This window comes from Helianthus annuus, chromosome 14 (assembly GCF_002127325.2).
Source record: "Helianthus annuus cultivar XRQ/B chromosome 14, HanXRQr2.0-SUNRISE, whole genome shotgun sequence".
NCBI lineage: Eukaryota > Viridiplantae > Streptophyta > Magnoliopsida > Asterales > Asteraceae > Helianthus > Helianthus annuus.
This window is the reverse complement of record NC_035446.2, coordinates 78752541-78766006: the sequence shown is the minus strand read 5'-3', so window position 1 is coordinate 78766006 and position 13466 is coordinate 78752541. Positions and strand designations below refer to the sequence as shown.

The following is a 13466-nucleotide window of genomic DNA, read 5'->3' as shown; positions in this document are numbered from 1 at the left end:
TTAAAAGAGGGATTCTCTTTGTTGTGGCTCTTGAAGGATCAGGAATCAGGGTTGCTGATGTGCGATTGCTCATCATACTTATCCTTTTCCCTATGGAGAAGCTGTTTGCGTCCCCTCTGTGGTTGTGAACCGGACACGAGGGATTTGAAGCTTGAAGAACTTCAAGGTAATGCGGTTTTGCTGTTCCTGAGAAGCGGTTTTCGCAGTCCAAAGAACAACGCTGGTTCTGAGTATCTGACACACCTGTACGGGCTCGTGTGTGTCATCTTCGCATATTCCACGTGTGCTCATGGGTATATGAGGATATAGGTTATTCAGCTTTATATAGTGTAAATATATTTTTCCTATTTTTTAAGGGGATGTAAAAAACGACATGCGGTCTAGGTTATGGTTTGAGAAACCATAAAAAAAACCGAATGCCGCGTACATGAGAGTTATCTTCAGTTGTAGCTTTTGAAACATTCTAGACCGCACGTGTGAGTTGGTGGAAGTTGGTGGGATTTTCCTGACATGTGCTGAAACGAAAGGACGTTTGCACTGCCCGAGGTAATCACTGCACTGTAGCAGGAGTGTAAAAGTCTCTTTTGTCAGGCGCGTGGGCGGCTACTCGTGCGTGGTAATCGTCAGCGGAACCGTCGTTGTACACGTGGCTTTGCATGATTCGTTCATTCTATGCACGACGTTTCGGTTACTGTTTCGCATTAATTGCGATGAGTATAAAAGGGGAAACCATTGTGGGGTTTCCCCTCACTTCTTCGAAATTTCAAAATTTTTCGGTGAGAGAGAGTAAGATCCTTCGTCTTCTCCGATCAAATATTTGATTTTCCGGTGAGGTTTCTGAGTTTTTGAACTCGTTCTACAATTGTTTTTCTTCTTCGTGAAAGCTGAACCATCGAACCCACATTCTGTTCCTGGAGAGAATCATGATCCTTCGTCGCCGGCGGCGGCGGAGGAGGAGGAAGCTGGTGCCCCCGGCGGAGGCTTGCCGGTGCTGAAATGGACAAATGCTACGTTCGATAATTTGATGACCAACGTTTAGACGCCTTAAGAATATGGGGCTGTTTACCCACAAGAGGGTGACACCGGCGCTGATGCTCCGACGGGATATGTCACCATGTGGGCAGATTTCTTCGGTGACTGTAACCTCAGGCTACCGTTGACTGTCTTTGTTGCTGAGATTTTGGAGTGGTACAAAATCCATATATCTCAACTGAGCCCGTTTGGGATGATTCGGGTTCGAAACTTTGAGTACACCTTTCGTGCTCTTGGTATGGAACCCACCGTCGGAGACTTTCGGCAGTTTTATCAGTTGACAGTGCACACGGGTTTCTTCTCTTTCTGTCAACGACACGGTAGCCCAAAGCTGATGGTCCTTCCCAAGGGTTTTATGAAGTGGAAGACAAAATTCTTCTAAATTAAGGATATTGCGGTCACTACCAAGTTGACCTTTCAGAATGTGACCGATACGATTATAGCGGAGACCATTGCTGTCCCCAAGGCTGATACGGTGGACTGGTTCCCAAGGTTGCGGATCATTGGGTTTAAGAAACTGAACAACTCGCAGTTGTGGGTGCTGCAGATGATGCTGACTAGGATGAGTAGGAAAGCAAGGCCCATTGTGCGGGAGAAAAGTGGTGGTAAGTACGTTTCTTCTTGTGCGGTTTCTTACTTCCTTATCTTTGTTACTGAGTTTTTGTAAATGTACTATCAGAGCATGCTGCCCTTTGGAGAATATTTGACCCGGACTTCAAGTGCAAGGTTGAGGTGCTTGCGTGTGCGGAGGGTGAAGAAGGGTTCAACTTCACCATTCGTGAAAACTTCCGTATCCCTGATCGCGAGGCGATCGAGGCAAAACTGCCGCAAGGCAAAGGTATAGTAGATATACTTTCCTTACTTGTTTTGTGAATAAGTTGGCCTTTGCTGATTTGCTCGTTGATGATTGAAACGCAGGTGATCTTAGGGCTTTGGGAGACCCGGACGTGCGGTTTCGCAAGAAGAAAACGCATGAGCCGGCTGTTGTTCCTCCTTTGGTGTCGCAGGTGGCAGGTATCTCTTATACTCGTTTCCGCAGATACACCGATTACGTGGTGGTGTCTGACACCCTTGAGGGTTTGGGTGTTCAAGGTGGTGGTGCGGCTGCGGTTGGGTCTCCTGCAGGTTTTGAACCTGCTGGTGAGAAGAAAAAACGGAAGGTAGATTCCGCTGGTGCTGGTGAGAAGAAACGTTCGAAGTTGAGAACGACTCAGACAACTGCTATCTCGCAGCCAAAGCCTGCGGTTGTGACTGGTAATTGGACCATATGTTTACAAGTGTTAGTCATTTTTAGCTTGTAACTTATAGTTGTTTTTTGCTTTGTTGTAGAACCGCTTGAGGAGACGTTTTCCTTTTTTGAGTCTCGTTCTTCTCCTGCGCGAGACGCGGCTGCGGACTCGGGAGTCAATAAGGAGTTTAGAAGAAGTCCCTCTATCGAAGTGGTTACTGCGCCCTCTGCGCAAGCGGAGGATACTGGGAAGAAAGCTGCGGATCAGACCATCTTTGATACGGTGGACTCACCTGACAATTTGACCCCCCCGCGAGATTTTGATTTCTAGGGGGGGTAATCTGAAGTTTTCTGATGCTGAAAAGCCAAAGTCCCCAGTTGCTGAAAAAACATCTGGTTCAACTGCCGCGGGCACGGGTTTGAGGAACAACCATCCATTCAGCCTGGTGAGACCGAATTGGAGTTTTACTACCATTCTTACGCGGCGAACTGGAGTGTGAGCTATCATCGTCCCCCTTGGACTGTTATGCAAGGGGATGATATTTCCAACGATCCATCCGCTTGCCAGGACATCTTGAGCGGTTTGGGCACTCCTTTTGAGGTTCTTCGGGCCCGTGGTTAGCCCCGTGAGAACTGGATAAATCAACTCTCCTCTATGCTTGTTGTGAATTCCATAATGGCGAATGCTATTATGGAAGATTACAAGGTTCTGGGCCGCAAGGAGGAGGAAACCGCTCGCCTGCGGGCTGAGGCTGAGGTGATGGCACAGGCTGCTCGGGAGGGTGCAGAGCAGCTGGAAAAGGAGAAAGTTGCTTTTGAGAAGCAAAAGTAGACTTAAGCTTGGGCTGCGACAGCTGGCCTTAAACAGGTTTGTACTCTTGCTAAGTTGCTTTCTGACTAGCACAAGATTGGAGGGAAGCTTGTGCTCAAGAATATGAAAAACTTTTCCGTGTTAGTCAGGAGGTGACCAATCTCAAGGCGGTGAATGCTGCTTTGGTAAAAGAAACGGCTGCAGCTGAAGCGGCTGCCAAGGAGGCCAAGGAGGTGGAGGCACGCGGTGCCAAGGCTCTTGAAGAGGCGGATGCTGACCGCAACAATTTAAACAAAGCTGTTCAGGGCCTCAAGGTATGAGTTGCGTTTACACTTGAGTTTGTTTCTTTGTTTCACAAGTATGACTGATTATCCCTCTATACTTGTGTTTTCTTTGTTGCTGATAGGTTGAAGTGTAGAACCGGGTGACCATTATTGAGGAGGTCACTGCCCGCGCGGCTGAAGCTGAAGCGCAGGAAAGGGAGGCTACTAAGGCTAGGGATAGCCTGGTTTCTTCTTTGGATCAGCTTAAGGCAGATCGCGATTGGATGCGTGATCACGGTATCGGGCATGTAAGTACCCGGTGCCTTTGCTATCTTTAGGTTTGCTTTTGCTAACCTTATTATTTGTGTTTTGCAGATTGTTGGAACCATTCTTGACACGCCTGAAAACGCAAGTGCCGTTAATGAGCTTAAGGAGCATGCGCGGGAGGCGGCGTTCAAAGCTGGTTACAACGAATGCCTTAACCATGTGAATCCTTTCTACTAGAGCAAGTTTACTGATGAGAGATATGGGTTCCATGGTGTAGATACTGAGGCTCGGTATGTTACGGCCGTTAACACATACAACAGCGTGTCTATTTCCGCCATTGAAGATATTGATAAATGCTTGGAGGCGGAAGATTATGTGGACCGCTTGCAGTTGTTGTATGATGATCCTGAAGAGGAGGAGGAGCCTTCTGGTGGTGCAAAGGGTGATGTAGGTACCAGTGGTACGAAAGAAGACTAGGTTGGCCTACGTGCCTTTTTTGACCTCTCTTTTTGATGTAAATGTTTTTAGAGGAGAACTGATGTAAACTTCTTCTGCACCGCAATGGTGTAGAAATATTTCGGAATATATAAAGTTTAACCCTTTTGTTCGATTTGTACAAGTCTTTTTACTACTTGCATTTTTGAACATGTGTGAGCTAATGTTTTTGTAAATAACATTAAGTCTGAATTTGCCATTTGCATATCTAGGTGATATACAAGTATGTGAGGCTCAAAGTTGATAAGTAAAGGATATTTACTGTCTTTGTGTGAGCGCGGTTGAAATAGTGTTTATTTAAGGCCAATGTTTGAGGCACATGTAAATAATACTAAGTCATTGTTTGCCATTTGCACGTCTAGGTGACATGAAAGTATATGGACAACTCTATTGGCTGTAAAGCGCGGTTGAGTATACTCTACACCTTTGTTGTGTGAGTATTAGTCAATTCCTGTTTTTATCCCGTTAGGATTTAGGAATTGTTTAAGTTTTGTAAAAACTGTATGTGCTTATCCAGCCGGATAGACGCTGATGTTTTTCCTTTGCTTGCCTATTACAATATTTGTGTATGGTCACCACTTTATGTGGGTATCGCGAATGAAGATTTTACCAATCTGTTTTTGCAGATACCGCAAAGTGGAACACACATTTGTAATAAAAGGAATAAACAATATTGCATTGAATCGTTCATTTATTTATTGACAAATGGCCTGCGGGCCAGTAGGTTACATGGAAAATGTAAACGTAGCTTTCATGTAACAGCGGCAAATTTGTTGTGCGTTCCATATTCTTGCAATGGGTTCACGTTCTAACGTTTGTAACCTGTACGCGCCCTTTCCTATGACCTCTTGGATGAGGTAGGGTCCTTCCCACTTGGGGGCAAGTTTCCCTGGGCGCTCTGCGTTAGAGGCCTCATTGTCTCGAAGGGTCTCCCGGGTTGAATGTGCATATGCGGACGCGCGCGTTGTAGTACTTTTCTAGCTTGGTTTTGTACTTGGCCTCGTTGATTGCGGCGTTTTCGTGCCTTTCTTCTAAGAGGTCTAAGTCAAGCCTGCGCTCGTCACTGTTGTCAATTTTGTTGATAGCTAACATTCGGGGTGAAGGGAGACCGATTTCAGCGGGGATCACCGCCTCAGAGCCATAGACTAGGCTGAAGGGTGTCTCCCCGTGACTTGTCTTCGGGTTAGTCCTATGGGCCCATAGGATACTTGGGAGTTCATCGACCTAGCCTCGTCTGGCTGTTCCCAACCGTGCCTTTATGCCTTCGACTAAACTTTTATTGATGCTCTCGACCTGACCGTACCCTTGCGGATGCGCCACTGAGGAGAAGACGTGTTCAATGTTTAATTCCTTTAGCCAGTTTTGAAAATCTTCGGCAGCAAAGTTGGTGCCGTTATCGGTTACGATGCACATTGGTAGACCGAAACGACAGATGATGTGTTCCCAGACAAATTTCCTGGTTATCATAGCGGTGGTAGAGGCCAGCGGTTTTGCTTCTACCCATTTGGTGAAGTAGTCGACAGCCACTATGATAAACTTTACCGCACCTGGTGCATCTGGAAATGGTCCCACAACATCCATGGCCCATTTCTGAAAAGGCCATGCGAGGTTGTTCTTTGGTCGCAATGTCTTTGGTGCGTGTCATTGACAATTGAAACATTTGCGCAAGACTTTAAACGCGTCTAACTGCATGCCAGGCCAGTAGTATCCGGCGTTCATGATTTTAGCCACTACCATACGCGGCTGTTGGTGCATACATCTGTCGACTTCGTCTTGTATCGAGTCTTGTATTAGTATTGTTAGTTCAGGGCACGTTGTACAAGAAAATGTTGTCACACCCCAACCGATGGCGGAAACATCGGGATGAGACGTACAAATTGCTCAAAACAACATAACACTAATTGTGACAATATAGATTAAATTCAATTTCATAAATTCTAAAATGTCATACATTGTTCAAAAAACAAGATTCCAACATAGTTTATTTCTAGGTGTGTTTCTAATTCACCCTAACTTGATTCTTGAATTCTTCATCTATCAACCTGCAACATGTATTAAAATAAAATCAACAAAAAAATGTTGGCGAGTATACAAGTTTGATACATAGCATAGTAGAATAAAATGTTTAAATGTGCTCATATCCAACATGAATAAGATGATACATGTTACTACTTTGCCATTCAACATCGTTCAACATCGTTCAAATATCGTTCAACATCGTTCAACATCGTTCAACATCGTTCAACATCGTTCAACATCGTTCACATATCGTTCACATATCGTTCACATATCGTTCAACATGCATAGCATAAGAGATTAACAAGCATCAAATCATTTCATGTTTAAATGTGGATAGAGTGTGATTGAAACAAGACTCAAGTGTTGTGTAATTTGAATATGAAATACATGTTGCACCCAAATGTGTTTAAAACGAAAATGGGATCGAGTATACTCACATTGGTTGCGTTGCGATTTCTTGTAAGATAGCGCACGAGTAAGAGTTGGGGATTTCCAAAGGAACGAACGAAATGGTTATCCTAGATATTTAGAACAACACATAATATATGCGTTATTATTTATTGGTTTAAATAAATAATCCTAATATTTCTGATTTGCATATTATAATTTAACTTGTTATAAAAGAAGAATAAAAAGATTAAAATAAATTGCTAGTTATCAATATTGAGGATTTTTATAACGAATTAAAAGGATTAATCTTTGAAGTTTTTAGATTATAAAAGAAAGGAAATTTAAATAAAACCAGATTAATTATTAAGAAATTTGAGGGTTGAATTATAAAAGGAAAACACATTAAATGGTTTTTATTAAAAAGGGTAAACTTTATTTGAATATAAATGTTTCAATAAACGAAATGATTTTAAAGGATTTATGGATTCCTAAATTAGTTTTTTTTATTACAAAAAAAGGAAATATGGCAGCGAAAATATCGGCGTCAGGTTTCGAAACCATGACCTCCGAGTTGTTGGCAAACACACCAGCCAATCCACTGCAGCACCACTTGTGAATGTGTTTCGGTTTTAATTCAATTAAACATGATTTTCAGTTAATCTTCTTCATCAAAACAAGGCAACAGAAATCGAGCATGTATATGTATGTTTGTATATATTTCTCTTCCTTTGACCCTTAATAACATAATTGTTAATAACAAAAGAAGACTTTAACATGAAATAATGAAGAGAGGGTTTTACCGACAATGCGCGATGTCGTCTTTCTGGTGGATGCAGCCCAGACAAGAACGGAACATGATACCAGATTAAAGGTCCATTATGTTAAACTTTTACTTTGAAATTGACAGGAAACGCACGACAAAGAGATGAAACGAAAACGAATAGGATGCACAAAACGTGTACCGAACGAGATGACGAACACATGCTGCGAACTTCGACTCAACTCCAAGTGGCTTCCGATGAGGTTTGCGGTGTCGTCTTCGAGCTCCGACGTGAAGATACGAGTCCCGCGAGTGAGCAAAAGATGAGATCGGTGGAGGTGTGAGGGTAAAACCGTGGTGAATGGTTCGATTATATAGTGTTCAAGGGTCTCGGCATATATGGAAAAATGGTGATTGGATGTATATTAACGGAAACGGGATCAATTCCGGAGAATCAGTTCAATCAAAAGAAAAGGAAAGGACAGCTGGGTTGTTGCTGGCAATTGTTTGGGCGGCAAAAAAAGAAACTCGAAATTAAAGCGCGTATATGAATTAAACGGCTTGGAAATCTACCGGTCGGTTAGTACGCGTGTTTGTTGGCGTAGGTGTCCGATTTCGATCCCGGGCATAGCCCTTTTTAAGGTTTTAGTTCTTTTTAAGGTTTTCATTATTTACAAGTTGGCCACTAAGGTTTTAGTAACTGATCTAACTGAGTTTATTAACTTAGTTCGTGTTTAATTAAGACTATTAACTAACCTAGTTAATTAGGTTTCTATTATTACTAACCAAGTTAGTTTACTAACCAACTTTTTAACAAACCAAAAATGTATTTTATTATTTATCTTTTTATAATTTAATTATTTTATTTTTATTATTATTAATTTGTTTAAAAAAAACCACACTTATAAACAAATTAAAATAAGGATGAAAGTGTTTCAATGATTATTCAATTCACGAAAAAAATGTCCGTTGGTTCAAAGGTTAGGATCCAAAATTTAAAACGGGTCGGATTTTGAAACGGGTCGATTTTGACGAATGTTACAGTCTCCCCTACTTTAGGAGATTTCGTCCTCGAAATCTAAGGGTAAGACTTCTAAGGATTCAAAAGAAGAATATATGAGACTTGATCCCAATGTTTTGTTCAAGGAAAATTGTTTTCATGAATGTGTCACATAGCATACAAAAGGTTCAATTAGTTTCACATAGCATACAAAAGGTTCAATTAGTTTCACATAGCATACAAAAGGTTCAATTAATTTCACATAGTGTAACATAGATAATGAAAGCATCGTAAAATTAGTTCGTTCACGAGAGATTATTATTATTTGTTTTAGATTGCGAAGATAGTGCGATTCGTGTAACGTTCAAATATAATGTTTCACTGAGAACGAATAAATGTTGGTAACTACCTCTGAGGTAAGGAAATCACCCCTAGCTCATTGGTGAAGTTGAAAAGTGAGTGGAGCTAATCGTCAAGGTAAGGAAATCACTCCTATCTTGATGATAAGCTTCCCTTTTTGGGAAATATGAGTATTAGTATAAAATTTAGAACAATTCACATGACATACTTAGTTAACAAGATTAACGTACCACTGGCATGTGAATAAACATGTCAACCCATCGTGTACCGCAATGTTGACTACCCGACATCGTCGCAACGAAGAGGGTGTAATGTTGTTAATTTAACATGACCACTAGAATACGGGCGGGCGCTACTCCTATAGCACTACGCATAGTGCTATACATGTTAAGGTGTGGGTTAAAGGACAAGTTCATCACATAAGAGTAACACGAATCCAGTATAACATACTAGCATGCATGTATTAGATTGAAATGATATATCGTTCAAATGTAAAACACATAAAAATTGAGATAGCATAAAAGAGATTTAACGTAAAACATGGATTGTCACGGAACGTAACATAAGACTATTCCAAAGTAAATCGAAGTCCTTTTCGAATTAAGGAAGCGTGCTTTGGCCTAATAGACAAATACTCTCATCGAGAAGCGATTAACGATATTCGTCCTTCCAGTTACTACACGTCCTTAATCGATTGGGAAAATCGAAACTTTGGCGAGAATGAAAATCGAGGAGTGGGACTAGTTAAACAAGATGCGAGTATCACCTCTAACTTGATAACATCGTACCCTAATGTGGTTGGTACTTATCCTAAGATAAGGGTCCACTAGAATATGAAATGGAAAACTCCCAACAAGGTTTGGATATCACTCCTAACTTGAGGGTAGATTTCGTGCAAAAATCAAAATATAGCTGAGTGAAAATCATCACCAAGTGTGGGAATCACCCCTATCTTGATGAATCATTTCGATTGTGTTGTAAGAGTGTCTTCAAGCCTCCAAGTGTGTATTGTGTTAGCCTTAGGAAAGGCATGTATATTAAAAGTCCAAAAGAAAGTAGAGGGAAGCAAAGAAGATAGAAGGGAAGTTGTTTTAAGCAACACATAGTGAAAAAGCTCCTAAACTATAGACTAGGCAAGGCATTCCTAATTCCCTATAGTTATGGCTCTGATACCAATCTGGTATCAGAGTACTCCTACTATAGACTAAGGAAAAATAAGGCAATCCTCCCTAATTCCCTATAGTTATGGCTCTGATACCAATCTGTCACACCCCAACCGATGGCGGAAACATCGGGATGAGACGTAAAAATTGCTCAAAACAACATAACACTAATTGTGACAATATAGATTAAATTCAATTTCATAAATTCTAAAATGTCATACATTGTTCAAAAAACAAGATTCCAACATAGTTTATTTCTAGGTGTGTTTCTAATTCACCCTAACTTGATTCTTGAATTCTTCATCTATCAACCTGCAACATGTATTAAAATAACATCAACAAAAAAATGTTGGCGAGTATACAAGTTTGATACATAGCATAGTAGAATAAAATGTTTAAATGTGCTCATATCCAACATGAATAAGATGATACATGTTACTACTTTGCCATTCAATATCGTTCAACATCGTTCAACATCGTTCAAATATCGTTCAACATCGTTCAACATCGTTCAACATCGTTCAACATCGTTCACATATCGTTCACATATCGTTCACATATCGTTCAACATGCATAGCATAAGAGATTAACAAGCATCAAATCATTTCATGTTTAAATGTGGATAGAGTGTGATTGAAACAAGACTCAAGTGTTGTGTAATTTGAATATGAAATACATGTTGCACCCAAATGTGTTTAAAACGAAAATGGGATCGAGTATACTCACATTGGTTGCGTTGCGATTTCTTGTAAGATAGCGCACGAGTAAGAGTTGGGGATTTCCAAAGGAACGAACGAAATGGTTATCCTAGATATTTAGAACAACACATAATATATGCGTTATTATTTATTGGTTTAAATAAATAATCCTAATATTTCTGATTTGCATATTATAATTTAACTTGTTATAAAAGAAGAATAAAAAGATTAAAATAAATTGCTAGTTATCAATATTGAGGGATTTTTATAACGAATTAAAAGGATTAATCTTTGAAGTTTTTAGATTATAAAAGAAAGGAAATTTAAATAAAACCAGATTAATTATTAAGAAATTTGAGGGTTGAATTATAAAAGGAAAACACATTAAATGGTTTTTATTAAAAAGGGTAAACTTTATTTGAATATAAATGTTTCAATAAACGAAATGATTTTAAAGGATTTATGGATTCCTAAATTAGTTTTTTTTATTACAAAAAAAGGAAATATGGCAGCGAAAATATCGGCGTCAGGTTTCGAAACCATGACCTCCGAGTTGTTGGCAAACACACCAGCCAATCCACTGCAGCACCACTTGTGAATGTGTTTCGGTTTTAATTCAATTAAACATGATTTTCAGTTAATCTTCTTCATCAAAACAAGGCAACAGAAATCGAGCATGTATATGTATGTTTGTATATATTTCTCTTCCTTTGACCCTTAATAACATAATTGTTAATAACAAAAGAAGACTTTAACATGAAATAATGAAGAGAGGGTTTTACCGACAATGCGCGATGTCGTCTTTCTGGTGGATGCAGCCCAGACAAGAACGGAACATGATACCAGATTAAAGGTCCATTATGTTAAACTTTTACTTTGAAATTGACAGGAAACGCACGACAAAGAGATGAAACGAAAACGAATAGGATGCACAGAACGTGTACCGAACGAGATGACGAACACATGCTGCGAACTTCGACTCAACTCCAAGTGGCTTCCGATGAGGTTTGCGGTGTCGTCTTCGAGCTCCGACGTGAAGATACGAGTCCCGCGAGTGAGCAAAAGATAAGATCGGTGGAGGTGTGAGGGTAAAACCGTGGTGAATGGTTCGATTATACAGTGTTCAAGGGTCTCGGCATATATGGAAAAATGGTGATTGGATGTATATTAACGGAAACGGGATCAATTCCGGAGAATCAGTTCAATCAAAAGAAAAGGAAAGGACAGCTGGGTTGTTGCTGGCAATTGTTTGGGCGGCAAAAAAAGAAACTCGAAATTAAAGCGCGTATATGAATTAAACGGCTTGGAAATCTACCGGTCGGTTAGTACGCGTGTTTGTTGGCGTAGGTGTCCGATTTCGATCCCGGGCATAGCCCTTTTTAAGGTTTTAGTTCTTTTTAAGGTTTTCATTATTTACAAGTTGGCCACTAAGGTTTTAGTAACTGATCTAACTGAGTTTATTAACTTAGTTCGTGTTTAATTAAGACTATTAACTAACCTAGTTAATTAGGTTTCTATTAAATAACTAACCAAGTTAGTTTACTAACCAACTTTTTAACAAACCAAAAATGTATTTTATTATTTATCTTTTTATAATTTAATTATTTTATTTTTATTATTATTAATTTGTTTAAAAAAAACCACACTTATAAACAAATTAAAATAAGGATGAAAGTGTTTCAATGATTATTCAATTCGCGAAAAAAATGTCCGTTGGTTCAAAGGTTAGGATCCAAAATTTAAAACGGGTCGGATTTTGAAACGGGTCGATTTTGACGAATGTTACAAATGTCAAGTTTTATACTTGTAAATGCTGATTTCGCTCCAAGTGGTTAATTCCGCTCGAAATGACCTTAGACACTTTCGAGTGGAATCACAATATTCTAATTCCGCTCCAAATGGTTTGTGGGTCTTCGAGCGGAATCAAGGTCCCTATATATAGCCTCTTGAGAGAAATCATTAGTAACGTTCTTGTTTTCCGGTACCGAACTGCTGCCGAAGTGCTGTTTGACTGTAAAGCTGTGAAATCATCAATTCAAGGCAAATTTAAGTGAATCAAGTTGTTTTTCAAGCTCGTTTCTTATTTTCCGCATCTGAAACGGATTAGAGCTCTTCTGATTGACTCGTTTGGGTCAGGACGCGATCCTACAAGTGGTATCAGAGCTCAGGAAGAAGAGTTCTTGCCAAAACAGCCTCATTTTCTGACTTCTACAACTTCTTTTTGAATCTGAACAAGTTTGAACGGTCAAAATCGGCTGAATTTTTCACAAATTGTATAAAACTGCACATTAACAAACCCTTGAAAGTTTCACTGCAAAATTCGGACTAAAAATGGTTGAAATGGATGTTCGAAGTGATTCCGCTCGAAAGCAAATCTTGTGATTCCGCTCGAACTTGATATATCACCTGACTGATTCCGCTCCAAAACTGTGATTTCGCTTCAACTATTGAAGTGATTCCGCTCTAAATTGTTTTTGATTTCGCTCCAAGATACCAAATCAGATTCCGCTTTAAATTGTAAACATGATTCCGCTCCAAATCATAATTGAGATTCCGCTCCAAACTGCTAGTTAGAATTCCACTTGAAAAGGCTGATCTAGGTTATTCCGCATGAAACATATAACTGTGATTCCGCTCCAAGTTACTTGTGGTTTCGCTCCAACTTGTTATTTCGCTCAAAATGGACTGGTTTTGAAAAACATTTTTATCGAATCATGGCTGAAGAGTTTTACAATGCATTCGCGACGCCTGTTGCCCCTGTGACTGCTGCTGAAACAGTATATAGTGAGAATGAGACGGGTACTCATCAGAAACCACCGAAGCTGATGTACATTGAGGATTTTCAGGGTTGGGAAAACCGATTTGAGAACTGGGTTCAAGCTTACAGATTCGATGCCTGGTGTTCATTGCTAAAAGATTATGAGAGACCAAAGAAAGAACGCGGGCTAGAAAAGGGTTTTAATGATTTTACAGAAGCTGA

General features: G+C 40.0%; 1 protein-coding gene across 1 annotated transcript; it reads left to right on the top strand.

Annotated features, from left to right (window-relative positions):
* Positions 1–2936: 2936 nt before the first annotated feature.
* LOC110906811 lies at positions 2937–11555 on the top strand. The gene is made up of 7 exons (XM_022151887.1): positions 2937–3088; positions 3217–3385; positions 3490–3642; positions 3710–3797; positions 3879–4052; positions 7413–7603; positions 11376–11555. Exons 1-7 carry the CDS (start codon positions 2937–2939, stop codon positions 11553–11555), a joined length of 1107 nt encoding a protein of 368 aa, XP_022007579.1.
* Positions 11556–13466: the final 1911 nt, after the last annotated feature.

What these genes read in the sequence shown, in the direction of transcription:
- LOC110906811 (XM_022151887.1), top strand. Translation starts at nt 2,937, where the DNA reads ATGGCGAATGCTATTATGGAAGATTACAAGGTTCTGGGCCGCAAGGAG. An exon ending in GTGATCACGGTATCGGGCAT is followed by an intron (nt 3,643 to 3,709) that starts GTAAGTACCCGG and finishes TGTGTTTTGCAG; the next exon opens with ATTGTTGGAACCATTCTTGA. An exon ending in TGGTGCAAAGGGTGATGTAG is followed by an intron (nt 4,053 to 7,412) that starts GTACCAGTGGTA and finishes TGAAATTGACAG; the next exon opens with GAAACGCACGACAAAGAGAT.